Source organism: Mastigoproctus giganteus, chromosome 13, assembly GCF_048544385.1.
Source record: "Mastigoproctus giganteus isolate SK-2022 chromosome 13, ASM4854438v1, whole genome shotgun sequence".
In the NCBI taxonomy this organism is placed as follows: Eukaryota; Metazoa; Arthropoda; class Arachnida; order Uropygi; family Thelyphonidae; genus Mastigoproctus; species Mastigoproctus giganteus.
Window position 1 is genome coordinate 12,101,052 of NC_143587.1, and position 14,560 is coordinate 12,115,611.

Below are 14,560 nucleotides of genomic sequence, written 5' to 3' on the forward strand. Positions count from 1 at the left end.
CAATTCTATCCTTTCGAAAAAATGTGATGTTGTGCATGGTGGGATCATCATTTGCCTTTAGATATGTCTCCTGCAAGCAAAAGCAAACTGGCTCGTGCTTTTTCAGAAGGGCCTTGATGTCATCAATATTTCGCCGGAATCCACGACAATTCCATTGTAGGAATTTAGCCATTATTTTGGCTTGGTGGGTCCATTAGGCGGCTTCCGAGGTGCTGAGGGCTTACTTTTATCAGTCTTGGATTTATCTTTTTTGGGGAAGAATGGACGCTGTCCCATGTCCATTTCCTCCTCCGCAAAGAGTTCCAAGACTGAATCTTCGGGTACCTCCTTCTGCTCAACATCCATCTTTTCTTGGGTACTAGTGGGGACTTCCCCTTTCTTATTCTTTTCTTTCATAATTACCTTTGTCACTTGTGGAGCATTAGGAGGTACCGATATAGGAGTGGCAGCTGATTGGTCCTTTTGTGCAGATTTTTGAGAGCTTAAGAGATACCGCGCGATGGGAGTGAAAGACTCCTTTGGAGGAATGGTCATGTCCGTCTGAGTTCCGACAGAACATCTCCCTGCTACCTTCTGGGCGTAGGTAGGTTTGTTGATATTCAGGGGTTTGACCGATTTCCTTGCCTTCTGGTATGATATATTTAGCTCTGCCTTCAGCCGTTGAATTTCTTTTTCTTCTTTCCACCTCTGGCATGCTCGTGAATAGGCCGGGTGTTCGCCTTCACAGTTAATACAGGTGGGTTTTGCGGCTGAACATGCTGTTGTTTCATGGTCCTTTGCACCGCATCGAGTGCATGCAAGGACTCCACGGCAGGCCATTTGAGAATGTCCATACTTCTGGCATTTAAAACACCGTAAAGGGTTCGGAACGTATGGACGCACTGAACAGTTGATGTATCCAGCTTTTATCTCGTCAGGAGGTTTAGGAGAGTTAAAAGTCAGGATAACGCTCCTGGTTTTAACAATTTTCCCATCTCTTCGCGCAGTAATTCTCTTGACGGCAGTAACTCCCTGTGGTTTTAATTCGGAGCAGATTTCCTCCTCGGTTACGTCGAGAAGGTCCCACTCCGAAATGACACCTCTCGATGAATTGAGTGTTCTGTGTGGTGTCACAGTTATAGGGATTCCTCCGATTGATGTTACTGGGAGTAGATGTAATGCCTGCCTGTCATTTTTGGTTTCAATCAAGAGGTCCCCAGAACGGAGCCTCTTAACTGACTTGGGTGAACCTGCTAACCCATCCAACCCTTTTTGGATAAAAAAGGGTGACATTTTTCCAATCGGTTTTTCATTCGTGGAGTGCATAATTAAGAACCTTGGGACTGGCCTTGATGGTAGTTCGGTTCGCTGCCTCTTATTAGCAATATTGCTATCTGCTTCTTTTTCAATTGTTTCAGATAGGGACGGGGTTGGGGCCCCTGAAGAAGTTAGTTTATCAGGATTCATAGAGTTTTTATATGGTTCAGTGCCCGGGCTCCCCACCCACCACGAAGCCCAAAGGGACGCCCACTACCCGGCATGCAATAAATGCGCTCGGGAGTGGGACGCCAGGGCTACCCAGACACTATACCCGCACCGCCGCCAGCCTGAATCCTGTCCCTCGGACCATGAGGGTAGGGGCGTGGCATTGACACGTTTGACCCTCGCAGGCGAGCCTACTAGCCGATTGATCCTAGCCGGGCCTTCCAGGACCACCCGTCTCGTCGAAGCAGGGGCCAAAGTGGTGTATTGAAGCTGGGCCCCTCAACCACCAGGATCCCCCTTTCCGAATTTCCACGGGTCGCGGCGCACAGCAAACACGCCGGATTCCATTGATGTAAGCCTGGACCTGGGCTGTGGGCGTTGGATCCCAGTGATGTTAATCTGGAAGTCCAGCAGCGTCACTGGGAGCTCCCCTCACCACGTACAGGTGCACACGTCGAGGGGATTTGATTATCAGTAGTGATTCTTCATGCATTAAGAATATGCAGATAAATAAACCACTAGGTGGCAGTGATCACAGTGTTCTGAAGTGGGATTTACTCAAAGAGGTAACTACCATTAGGGGTAAAGGGAAGGGTTATTGCTTTCGTAAAGGCGACTGCGATGGACTGAGACAGTATTTAAATTCTATACAGTGGGATCAACTGATGATGTTACCAACAGCAAATTCAAAATGGGAAGCATTCAAAGAACTTATCTTGGAAGCTACTAGGCTTTACATACCAACTAAGAAATATTGTTCAAGTTTTAGGCCTAAATGGATGTCAGATGAACTAATGAGGCATATGGCAGAGAAGAAAAAGGCATGGGATACATACAAATTAACATGTGACACAGAAGCCTATGATAGATACAAGTTGATCTATAACCAAGTACAAAGGAGGTTAGGCAGGCGAAGGCAGATTACGAGAAATCCTTGGCAAGGAATGCAAAGAAAAACAGCAAAGAGTTCTTTACTTATGTAAACTCTAGAAGGAAGGGGATGAATCAGATTGGTCCACTTGATATTGATGGGTCAACTGCTGATGACCCTGATCAGGTAGCTAACAAACTAAATGAATATTTTGCATCGACATTCACACATGAGGAGTTATTCAGCGAGGGGAATGCCAGAGGTGTATTCAACTCTGGCAGTAAGCTAGAGAATCTTGTAATAACTGAGAGTAAAGTGGAGGAGAAATTGTTGAAGATAAACACAAGAAAGGCACCTGGGGTGGATGGGATCTATCCAGTTATATTAAAGGAGGCAGCAGAGGAAGTAAGCAAACCCTTAGCCATAATTATGAGAGCTTCCTTGGACTCAGGGGAGGTACCCACAGACTGGAGATGTGCAAATGTGACCCCAATTCACAAAGGAGGATCAAAGGCTGACACAAGTAATTATAGACCTGTGAGTTTAACTTCTGTTCCCGGAAAATTAATGGAGGCACTGGTTAAAGAAGCACTGCAGGATCATCTAGAAAAGACTTCAGTTATAGCTCGGACACAGCATGGTTTTGTTAAGGGGAAGTCTTGCCTGACCAATTTGATTGGATACTATGATGCAATCACAAAAGAACTGGATGCAGGGAATAACTTTGATATTATATACTTGGATCTTAGAAAGGCTTTTGATACTATTGCACATGGAAGACTGCTGCACAAATTGGAGCAGTGTGGCATTGGAGGCAAATTGCTGCTATGGATGAAGGGGTGGTTGAGGGGGAGAAGACAGAGAGTGGTAATCAATGGACACTGCTCATCGTGGACTAATGTTATTAGTGGAGTCCCTCAGGGTTCAGTATTGGGTCCTTTATTGTTTTCTGTATTTATAAATGATATTGATGATGATATATCAAGCTTAATGTCTAAGTTTGCAGATGATACGAAGGTTGGCAGGGTTGTCAAGGACACTAGTGACACTATGCTGCTGCTGCAACATTATATGGAAAGGTTGAGTAGATGGGCTGAGAGGTGGCAAATGAAGTTTAACATTGACAAATGTAAAGTACTACATATGGGAAACAGCAACCGCAGAGCAATGTATCAACTCTGTGGTACTACACTGACAGTGGTAGAGAATGAAAGAGACCTGGGGGTAGTTGTGCAGGCAGATATGAAGTTCTCTGAGCAGTGCAGACGGGCAGCAAGAGTAGCTCATGGTGTATTGTCAATGATATATAGGAATTTTTCTAGCAGGGATAAGGAGGTGATTATTCCCTTGTATAAGGCAATGGTCAGGCCATACCTTGAGTACTGTATACAGGTCTGGAGGCCTCATTTCTAGAAGGATGTAGAGCTGCTGGAACGAGTACAGAGAAGGGCAACAAGATTAGTGAATGGAACAAAGGGTTGCTCTTACGAAGAAAGGCTTAAGTTTTGCGAATTACAGTGTCTGGAGACTAGGCACCAGCGAGGTGATCTGATAGAGGTGTACAAAGCCTTGAATGGTTTGAGCATGCTCAATACTGATGGGATTCTTCCTCTTGCTCAGAGTAATCACCTGAGAGGGCATAAATTCAAATTGAGGAAAGACAGATGTAGGATAGATGTGCGGAAATTTGCCTTTAGCCAGCGGGTGGTTGGTTGGTGGAACAGACTTCCATCCCTTGTCGTGGAAGTTGATAGCCTAAATAAGTTTAAGGCTCAGCTGGACAAGAATTTCGAACGAACAGAGGGGTGAAGTGGAAGTGGTTATTTTTTATTTATTTATTTTACTTTTTTTTTTTTGGCTGATGCTGCATATCTTTCTTTCTTGCATCAATTGCCTCTACTAATGCTAATGCTAATCTCTTCTTCACTTCATTTCCTTTATCTGATGGCTATTCCCAACCTCGTGTTGTTTGGCATTACAAGAATGCAAAATGGGATGACCTGCGACATTTCTTTTCTTCTTTTCCTTGGTCGGAATACTGTTTCAAAACTTTTGATGTAACGTTTGCTCAAATCGTGTCAGCAAAATTATTCTTGTCGGAATGGAAGCCTGTATCCCATACTCCACTTTAAAATCTCGTCCTTTATCTAAACCTTCGTTTTCCTATAAATTTTCTAAGGCCATTCAGGAGAAAAATGTTGCATATCCTAGTTGGCTTGTTTCCAATTCTTCAGTTTCATTTTCTGCCTACACCAAAGCTTGCAACAATTGTAAAGCAGTTATTAATCTGTCCAAACTAGATTTTGAACAGGCTAAGAGTAGAAAACTTGCTTCTTGCCCTAATGGTTGCCGTGCATTCTGATCCCTTGCCAAAAACGTTTACCCATCTCTGCTCCTACCTCTGTCAAAACCAGATGGTTCTTTTGTCACTTTGGCCAAGGATAAAGCCGACCCACTAGCATTCCATTTTTCTTCCAACTTATGTATTAATGATCTTGGTAAAACAGCTTCCACTATTCCCAGCACATTCCATTCAATGTCTCCTGTGGTCTTCTGTCAGAAGGATGTCAGAAGGATTTTGACGAATCTTGATACTAAGAAAGCTACAGGTCCTGATGGTATTTTTCTCCACTTTTTCTCAAAACCTGTGCTCCTGAACTTACTCCTGTTCTTTGCCACCTTTTTTTCACTTTCTTATTCCAAAGGTGATTTTCCTTCTGCTTGATAATTTGCTCATATCCAGCCAGTTCCTAAAAAGGGTGACAAATCCCTCCCATCCAATTATCGTCCCATTGCAACAATTACGTCTACTCTTTCTAAAGTAATGGAGAAATCAATTAACCGCCAACTCTTAAACTATGTAGAAAACTTCCGTCTGATCAACGATCGTCAGTGTCGATCCACTGGTGATATTCTGGCTTACGTTACCCATTTATGGACAAATTCAATGAAACAAGTTCTGTGAAACACAAGCAGTTGCTCTTGCCATCTCAAAGGCTTTCGATCATGTTTGGCATAAAGGTCTTCTAAACAAGCTTCCATCTTATGGTTTGCCAACTGTTTTTTGTAATTGGTTATCCAGTTTTCTCTCTGATTGCTTACTGAGGGTGATGGTAGATGGCTCTCTGTCTTCTAACTTCTCCACTAATGCTGGTGTCCCCCAAGGTTCAGTTCTTTCCCTCACTCTTTTCCTGTTGTATATTAATCACTCTTGTATATTAATCACCTTCTTCCATTGATTGGAAATCCTATCCATAGTTTTGCCAATGATAGCACATTGCATTCCTCTTTCCATTTTGAGAAATCTTGCCCTGCTCAATCAGCTTCAACTTCTTGAAAATCCACTACTAATTCCTTAAATGCCGATCTCCAGGTAATTCTCTAGTGGGGCAAAGACAACTTAGTTGAGTTCGATCTTTTTTTTTTTTTTTTTTTTTAGTTAGTTGTTGACTCACCGGCTTCTGTGGCCATAATGTACCTCCCAAAGTTGTTGAGTTGTTGCATTTTATTCTGATTCATTTTATGATTCTGATTCATTGCATTTTATTAGGATTCGAACCTGCGACCTTTGGGTTGCCAGGCAGGCACTTTACCCACCTGGCTAGCCCGGTCGGCATTGATTTTAATCCTTCTAAAACTCAGTCCTCTTATATTTCACAAAAACGATTCTTCTGCTCTTATGCTTACCTTTGGTGACACTCTGATTTCTAGGCAAGTTTATATATCTCTTTTGAGGATTACCCTGACTTTTAATCTCTCTTGGCACAAGCACATTACAAATATTGCTTCCTCTGCATCTAAAAAACTTGGTTTTCTCTTTCACTCTCGGCATTACTCTTCTTTCAAACAGCTATTCACTATGTACAAATCACAAATCCGTCCTACCATGGAATATTGTTTTCACATCTGGGCGGTGCCCCCAAAACCTCTCAGACCTCTAGATTCCATTCAGAAGAGGGCAGTTAGGTTAATTAATGACTCATCTCTAACAGTCGCTCTCTTCACTCGCTGTCTCATAGACGTATTGTTTCTGCTGCATGCCTTTTCTACAGATACTTCCACGGGCACTGTTCTTCTGAATTCGCTTCTGTAATTCCCGATCTCTCTTTCATCAGTTCACTCTTTTTGCAGAGTGAACTGATGCTCCATCCTGCATAATGAAATGATTTTGCTTTTTTAGCAGTCTCAGGTAGCTTTTTCCTGTCAAATTTCCTTCAAAAAAAAAAAAAAAGGTCTGAGAACACTTCCCATCCAAATTCCAGCCCATGTTGTCAAGCCAGGAGTATTTAAATCCGTATTAAAGAATAAATTGTTGTTAAGAGAGTAATAAACACAGTTCCATTTAGTTTAAATGTAGCTTTATCAGTCCACAAAACATAGTCAATGATATCTTGGTTTCTAACACTCATAGTCAAAAACTGTTTGGCAAATTCCTCTTCTATCTGAATCATCCTCATTCAAACTTTGTAGCAATACTGAATGACAGACCTTATATTTAAGTTCCTTTATAATACTGTTTAAGATTGTTTTAGATATTTTAAGTTCCAAACTTCACTTTCTTTGAGAATTTTTGGACTTCTTTTGATATCCTTGCTTACAAGTTACAAGTTTAGACCTTTATGAGATACAAGGTTTTGGTATATTGTGCACTGTACCACTTCATCAAGCTTATTCACAATTTACTTTATGGTGTTTATTGTGGGCGGTTTATGCCTAAAAAAATTCTTGAAGTGGCATACAACTTTTGCAGCATTTGCATATTTTGCATGCCTTACAATTTCAGTCTTCTTCATTGTCTCATGGTTACTTCCCTGTGTTAAAATTATTCTGAAACAAAAAAAAAGGTTTTACACTATATTGGCAGTCAAATAATTTCCTTAATTATGGATCCCCCTATATTGTGTTTAGGAACTTAATTTGCAATTTTTTTACTAATAATACCTGATATACATGGTGTTTCGTGACATTCAGAATCAATTTAGAATTTAAAAACAATGAAAAAAAAGTTTCTATAAACTTTTTTTTTATGTCTGTTTAATAAGAATAATCATCCAGAATAAGAACATGTCTTATTCTGGATGATTATGAAACTATGGCCATTTGAATTTAAAAAAAAAACGGCTATGGATTTTTCAATGTTAAAAATAATAAATAAGCAGACACACTTAACAAAATATTCATACTAGTTACATGCTGCTTATTCTTATTTTATATTTTTATTATTTTTAATTTTTACCATTGAAAACTCCTGAACATTTTTTAAAATTCAAACAGCCATAGTTCCTCCATAACCATTCAGGATTGGTCATGTTTATATGAACTTTTTTCATTGTTTTTAGGTTCTAAATCAATTCTGAAAGTATGGCCCACTTATTATGAAACATCCTGTACATGGGAATGTCTTTGTGAAGACCTGTTGGTTGCATCTGTTTCCAACTTAATACAAGAATGATATCCAGATGGTCAGAATACAAAAATGAAATTGCAGTCCATTGCTGGAAGGAATCACAAACAGAGACAAAAGCATATAATGAACTCCACGTGGTTACATAAAATAATATCTTAAATTAAATTCCTATAGTTCACAAATCAAAATTTTATGTTATACAATACCTTATCATGTTTAATAGCCCCAACAATAGCTTTCAATGTTTTGGCCAGAGTGCTTTTCTCAGGGGGGAAATCCTACAGGGGGAAGGAAGAGAGAGAGAAAAAAAACTATTTAGTTAGTTGCAGAAATATATTAATACATTGTAACAACAAAACATATAGCAATTTTCTGCACTATACTTATGAATGGAAATCTGTATCAAATAACAAGTTCTTGTTGTTCTTTCACAAGTGACATCGTCATTTAATTGTCCAACATTGCACTACACATAAAAGCCCTTTCCAAGTGAAAGTGAAGCCATTACTGCCATTTATCTTTATTAAAGTGCTACCACCCTCACATACTTGTATGTTTAAACAGTGCTGTCATCTCATCAGAGGCACATATGAAATTAGTGACAACTTGATATAAAATTGTCACATATGAGCAATATCAGATGGTATTAGATTTATAACTTCACACAATGGAGTTTAAAAAGATTCACAGTCAAGAAAAGATCTTTTCCTACTTATAGGCGTAAAACTTAAAACTTGTCTATTCACAGCATCTCTACATATCAGCCACTAGTAGCATGTCTGGCTTTGGTTCACTATTGTTGATCTGTATGCCTATAAAAATTAATGTGTTTTTGAACATACACAAGCTGTAATAGACAATGTTCCACATGGTATTATTATTAATAGAGAATGGTAATTGCTAACTACAACACTTCAAATTATTAACTGGGCTGGTGTCAGCACAGGCCAAGGCTGAAAACAAAAATTGTTCATGTATATCTAGAATATCCTCTTCTGTTTTAAAATGTAGAAAGGAATAATAGCTTCTTTATATATGGCATATATTAATTGTCTGGTGGCAAATACCATGCCATTTTTAAAGTCATTTAACTCTTTTTATCTTGTCCATTCTCACAATGGATTGCACACATACAGAATCTGTATATATCTGCATACCTGTTTTGTATTTCTTGGTACTAATATGTAATACTGTTACTGAAAGATCATTCCGTTCTGAAAAGGGAAGATGTACTTAATAAAATGGTCACTTAGTCATGCTGATAAGGTTCTGCATGTTTTTAACCATCCTTCGACAGGTGGGATGGCTGAGGAAAGAATGATAACCAGCCAGGAAATGACTTACTGAGAGGGAAGTCTGCTTTATGTACTTTAATATTTCTAAATATGTGGGGTGCCTCCAGCTTTATGAGGTTCAGACATCATATAGAAGGAATGGTCAGTTTTTTGCTCCTCGTATACGTTGTTTCTTTCTAACTTTTTTTCTTGATGTTCACTGGTGAGTAATTTTTGATCCTGGAATATATGTTGATGTCAGCCAATATTTTTTTGTTTTTGTTATTGTGCCTTTAATATGTTTTTTTTTTTTTTTTTGGTAGTTGTTGGTGCATAGGCTTCTGTGGCCATAATGCACCTCCCAAGGTTTTTGCAGTACTTTGATCCAAGCCTGAGGTGGGAATCGAACCCGCGACCTTTGGGTTGCCAGGCAGGCACTTTACCCACCCAGCTAGCCCGGTCGGCCCTTTAATATGTGAATAATATAGTGATTCTTGAGTCTCTTATTGAAAAAGAGAGCCATTTGGAGATATTATTTTTTGCTATATTCTTGATTTGATTTGATCTGATCTATGAAGCTTCTGTGGGATTTCTAAATTTAATATACTCCTGATGTTTTCATCCTGTAATGTGTAAGTCTGCATTGAGTTACGCCCGAAAGGTAGTAAACACTGATTGGGGCAAAATTAAAGCCTATTTCCATTGCTGGCTTGCATTAAGAATGTATCACTAAAATTGACCAAATGGGATTATGGGGGGAGGCCTTGCAAGAGATGTCTGGGAGCCCAGCAGCTTCTGCTTCTCTCTTTTGGCTTTGTATTATATAAGAGTTTAATAGGATTGAGAGGTTTCCATATGTCTGGGTCTAGATTTTGTCGATCTCTTGTTGGGTTGCTGGATGGCTCCACAATGAAACCTCAGCATCTACTTTCCCAGAAAAACAAATTTTTGATTTGCTTTCTTTCAAAATTCTACTTCTAGTCTAGCTTTTTTTTAACAGTGATTTTCCTTAGTGATTTTAATGTTCATAACTTCGGCCTAGCTGGTAAAAATGTTGAAGTGTTTGGCTCAACATTTTTACTTTTTTTTTTTTAATTATGCAACATTTTTCACATGTAGTAATAAACTACTCAGTTTGTTCATTCAATTAACTAACAGAATGCCAATCAGTCTTAACCACACACACACTTAACACGTGACCTTTTTCTCACCAACAACCCTTCACAATAAATCATTAATGTTAGTTATCCTCTACATACTTCTTTAATTTAGCTATGGTCTCATCCCCAATGGAACTGCTGTCCATGAGCTTTGTTCTGTTTGGCATTACAAAAATACCAGTTGGGACCATCTACACGACTTCTATTCCACATTTCCTTGGTAGAGCTGTTTTAAATCTCCTCATCCTAATACTTGCTCAAGTTGTCAGCGAAATTATTTTTAAAAGGAAGAAATCCTTTATTCTCCACCTTATGCTAAACTCTCTTATTTAAAAATAAATTATGAGAGTTTAGGATAAAGCAGAAAATAAATATTTTTCAAAAACTATGTGAAGGCTGTTTAGGATAACAGTAAAGCATATCGCTATTAGAAGATAGCAATATGCTTTAAAAATAACCAGTTTTATTTTCTACCAACAATAAACATTGCAGTAGCTGTAAATAAGATAGAATTAGTAAAGGCACATGATGCAAGAAAGCAAGCTTATATAGCATCAGCCAAAAAAAAAAAAAAAAAAAAAAAAATTCACACACAGCTTTCTCTTTTTGCCCGTCCACGTGCTCCAAATGTCTGTCTAATTCTGCCTTGAATCTGTTTAAGCTATCACTTTCTACGACAGATGGAAGTTTGTTCCAGCAATCAACCACACCCTGGCTAAAGGCAAACTTCCACACATCTATCCTACAACTGTCTACCCACAATTTGAATTTATGCCCTCTAAGGCAATTATTCTGAGCAAGAGGAAGAATCCCATCAGCCTTCAGCATGCTCAAACCATTCAAGGATTTATACACCTTAATCAGATCACCTCGCAGGTGCCTCACTCCAGAAACTATAATTTGCAAAACTTAAAGGAGTTCTTCATAAGAGCAACCCTTTGTTCCATTCACTAACTTGTTGCCCTTCTCTACTGGTTCCAGCAGCTCTACATTCTTCTTAAAATGAGCCCTCTAGCCCTGTATACAGTACTCAAGCTGTGGCCCGACCATTGCCTTATACAAGGGGATAATACTGACAAGGGGGTAACTACAGACACTATGCTGCTGCAACAGGATCTGGAAAGGTTGAGCAGATGGGCTGAGAGGTGGCAAATGAAGTTTAACATTGACAAATGTAAAGTACTACACATGGGAAACAGCAACCCCAGAGCAACGTATCAACTCTGTGGTATTGCACTGACAGTGGTAGAGAATGAAAGGGACCTGGGGGTGGTTGTGCAGGCAGATATGAAGTTCTCTGAGCAGTGCAGACGGGCTGCAAGAGTAGCTCATGGTGTATTGTCAATGATATATAGGAATTTTTCTAGCAGGGATAAGGAGGTGATTATTCCCTTGTATAAGGCAATGGTCAGGCCACACCTAGAGTACTGTATACAGGCCTGGAGACCTTGTTTCAAGAAGGATGTAGAGCTGCTGGAACGAGTACAGAGAAGGGCAACAAGATTAGTGAATGGAACAAAGGGGTGCTCTTATGAAGAAAGGCTTAAGTTTTGCAAATTACAGTGTCTGGAGACTAGGCACCAGCGAGGTGATCTGATAGAGGTGTATAAAGCCTTGAATGGTTTGAGCATGCTCAATGCTGATGGGATTCTTCCTCTCGCTCAGAATAATCACCTGAGAGGGCATAAATTCAAATTGAGGAAAGACAGATGTAGGATAGACGTGCGGAAATTTGCCTTTAGCCAGCGAGTGGTTGGTTGGTGGAACAGACTTCCATCCCTTGTCGTGGAAGTTGATAGCCTAAATAAGTTTAAGGCTCAGCTGGACAGGTATTTTGAAAGAACAGAGGGGTGAAGTGGGAGTGGTTTTTTTTTTTTTTTTTTGGCTGATGCTGCATAAGCTTGCTTTCTTGCATCAAATGCCTCTACTAATGCTAATGCTAATAATCACAACCTCCTTATCCCTGGTGGAAAAGTTTCTGCATATCATTGAAAAGACACATGAGCTACTCTTGGGGACCATTTGCCTGCTCAGAAAACTTCATATCTACCTGCACAATTCCCCCAAGTCCTTTTCATTCTCTACCACTATCAGTGTAGTACCACACAGTGATACATTACACTGGGGTTACTGCTTCTCATATGCAGTACTTTACATTTGTCAATGTTAAAACTCCAGTTGCCGCATCTCAGCCCATCTCCTCAACTTTTCCAGATCTTGTTGCAGCAGCGTACTGTCATTAACAACCCTGCCGACCTTCTTATCATCTACAAACTTGGACATGCCTCATACACCATCATCAATATCAGTAATAAATACAGAAAACAACAATGGATCCAACACTGAACCCTGGGGGACTCCACTAATAACATTAGTCCACAAAGAGCAGTGTCCATTGATTACCACTCTCTGTCTTCTCCCCCTCAGCCACCCCTTTATCCACAGCAGCAATTTGCCTCCAATGCCACACTGCTCCAATTTGTGCAGCAGTCTTCCATGAGCAACAGTATCAAAAGCTTTTCTAAGGTCCAAATATATGATATCAAAATTTTTCCCGGCATCCAGTTCCATTGTGACCACATCATAGTATCCAATCAATTTAGTCAGAAAAGACTTCCCCTTAACAAACCCATGCTGTGGCCGAACTATAACTGAAGTCTTGTCTAGATGATCCTGCAGTGCTTCTTTAACCAGTGCCTCCATTACTTTTCCGGGAATAGAAGTTAAACTCACAGGTCTATTATTACTTGTGTCAGCCTTTGATCCTCCCTTGTGAATTGGGGTCACATTTGCACATCTTCAGTTCATGGGTACCTCCCCCCTGAGTCCAAGGAAGCTCTCATAATTATGGCTAAGGGTTTGCTTACTTCCTTTGCTGCCTCCTTTAATATAACTGGATAGATCCCATCCACCCCAGGTGCCTTTCTTGTGTTTATCTTCAACAATTTCTCGTCCACTTTGCTCTCAGTTATTAAAAAATCACTAGCTCACTGCCCGAGTTTAATTCACCTCTGGCATTCCCCTCCCTGAATAACTCCTCATGTGTGAATATAGATGCAAAATACTCATTTAGTTTGTTAGCTACCTGAGCAGGATCATCAACAGTTGAACAATCGATATCAACAGTTGAACAATCGATATCAACAGTTGAACAATCTGATTCATCCCCTTTCTTCTAGAGTTTACATAAGTAAAGAATTCTTTGCTGTTTTTCTTTGCATCCTTAGCCAAAGATTACTCGTAAACTGCCTTTGCCTGCCTAATCTCCTTCGTGACTTGGTTACAGACAAGCTCATATCTATCATAGGCTTCTGTGTCACCAGTTAATTTATATGTATCCCATGCATTTTTTGTCTCTGCCACATGCTCATTAGTTCATCTGACATCCATTTAGGACTAAACCTCGAACAATATTTCTTAGTTGATATGAAAAGCTTCCTAGTAGCTTCCAAGATTAATTGTTGATAACATCATCAGTTGTTCCCACCACATAGAAGTTAAATACTGACTGAGACCTCCGCAGTCGTCTTTACAAAAGCAAAAACCCTTCCCTTTCCCCTGATGGTAGTTGCCTCTTTGAATAAATCCCACTTCAGCACACTGTGATCACTGCCACTTAGTGGTTCCTTTATCTGCAGATTCTTAATGCATGAAGAATCCCTACTGATAATCAGATCAAGAGTATTACTCCCTGTAGTTGCCTCCCAAACATGCTGCTATAGAAAACAATCATCCAATAAATCCACAAAAGTCTTGCTAGTGTGTAAGTGACCAACCCACAAATTCCCATCAATATCTGGGAAATTAAAATCTCTCATTATAAAACACTCATTTACAGGCCCAATCTATTTCCCTGTACAGTCTTTTATCATAATCATCAGAGCCATTAGGCCTATAACATACTCCTACTCTCAATTTTGTTTTTTCCAGTGCTTATGTCATACCAAACCGACTCAACACTGCACTGTACAGCCATGTCGACTGGCTGTACTTCCTTGGATTTTGTGTTTCTTAACTAATAGCATAACCCCTCCTACCTTCCTGTACACATTGCACTCCCCAAATTCCAGTTCTGCATTCCTTATATCTGTGTGACACAACGTCTCTGATACCCCAACAATATCTGCCTTTGATATTTTTACCAACACCTGAAATTCATCAAATTTATTTACCAAACTGCTAACATTGGTGTACACACAAGTTTAGTCCTTGGGGTTGTCACAGACATTCTCTCAGATATGCCAGACAAACTGTACTTGCTACCTGGGATTCTAAAATGCTGATGGAACTGATATTCGTGTGACATTCAAGTCAAGTGGACCCAATTTTGGCAAAGTCTGGAGGGTCTGTGACAGTCAAATCCTCTGCTTGCACCTTCATGATG

At 39.8% G+C, this 14,560-nt stretch overlaps 1 protein-coding gene across 1 annotated transcript in view; it reads right to left on the reverse strand.

Moving 5' to 3' along the window:
• mRpL44 (mitochondrial ribosomal protein L44) overlaps positions 1–14,560 on the reverse strand; it is an 89,071-nt gene that overhangs the window by 17,093 nt on the left and 57,418 nt on the right. The window contains exon 6 of the mRNA XM_090387003.1: positions 7,949–8,020. Within this exon, the coding sequence (XP_090243129.1) occupies positions 7,949–8,020 (72 nt within the window). The remainder of the gene's footprint in view (positions 1–7,948; positions 8,021–14,560) is intronic.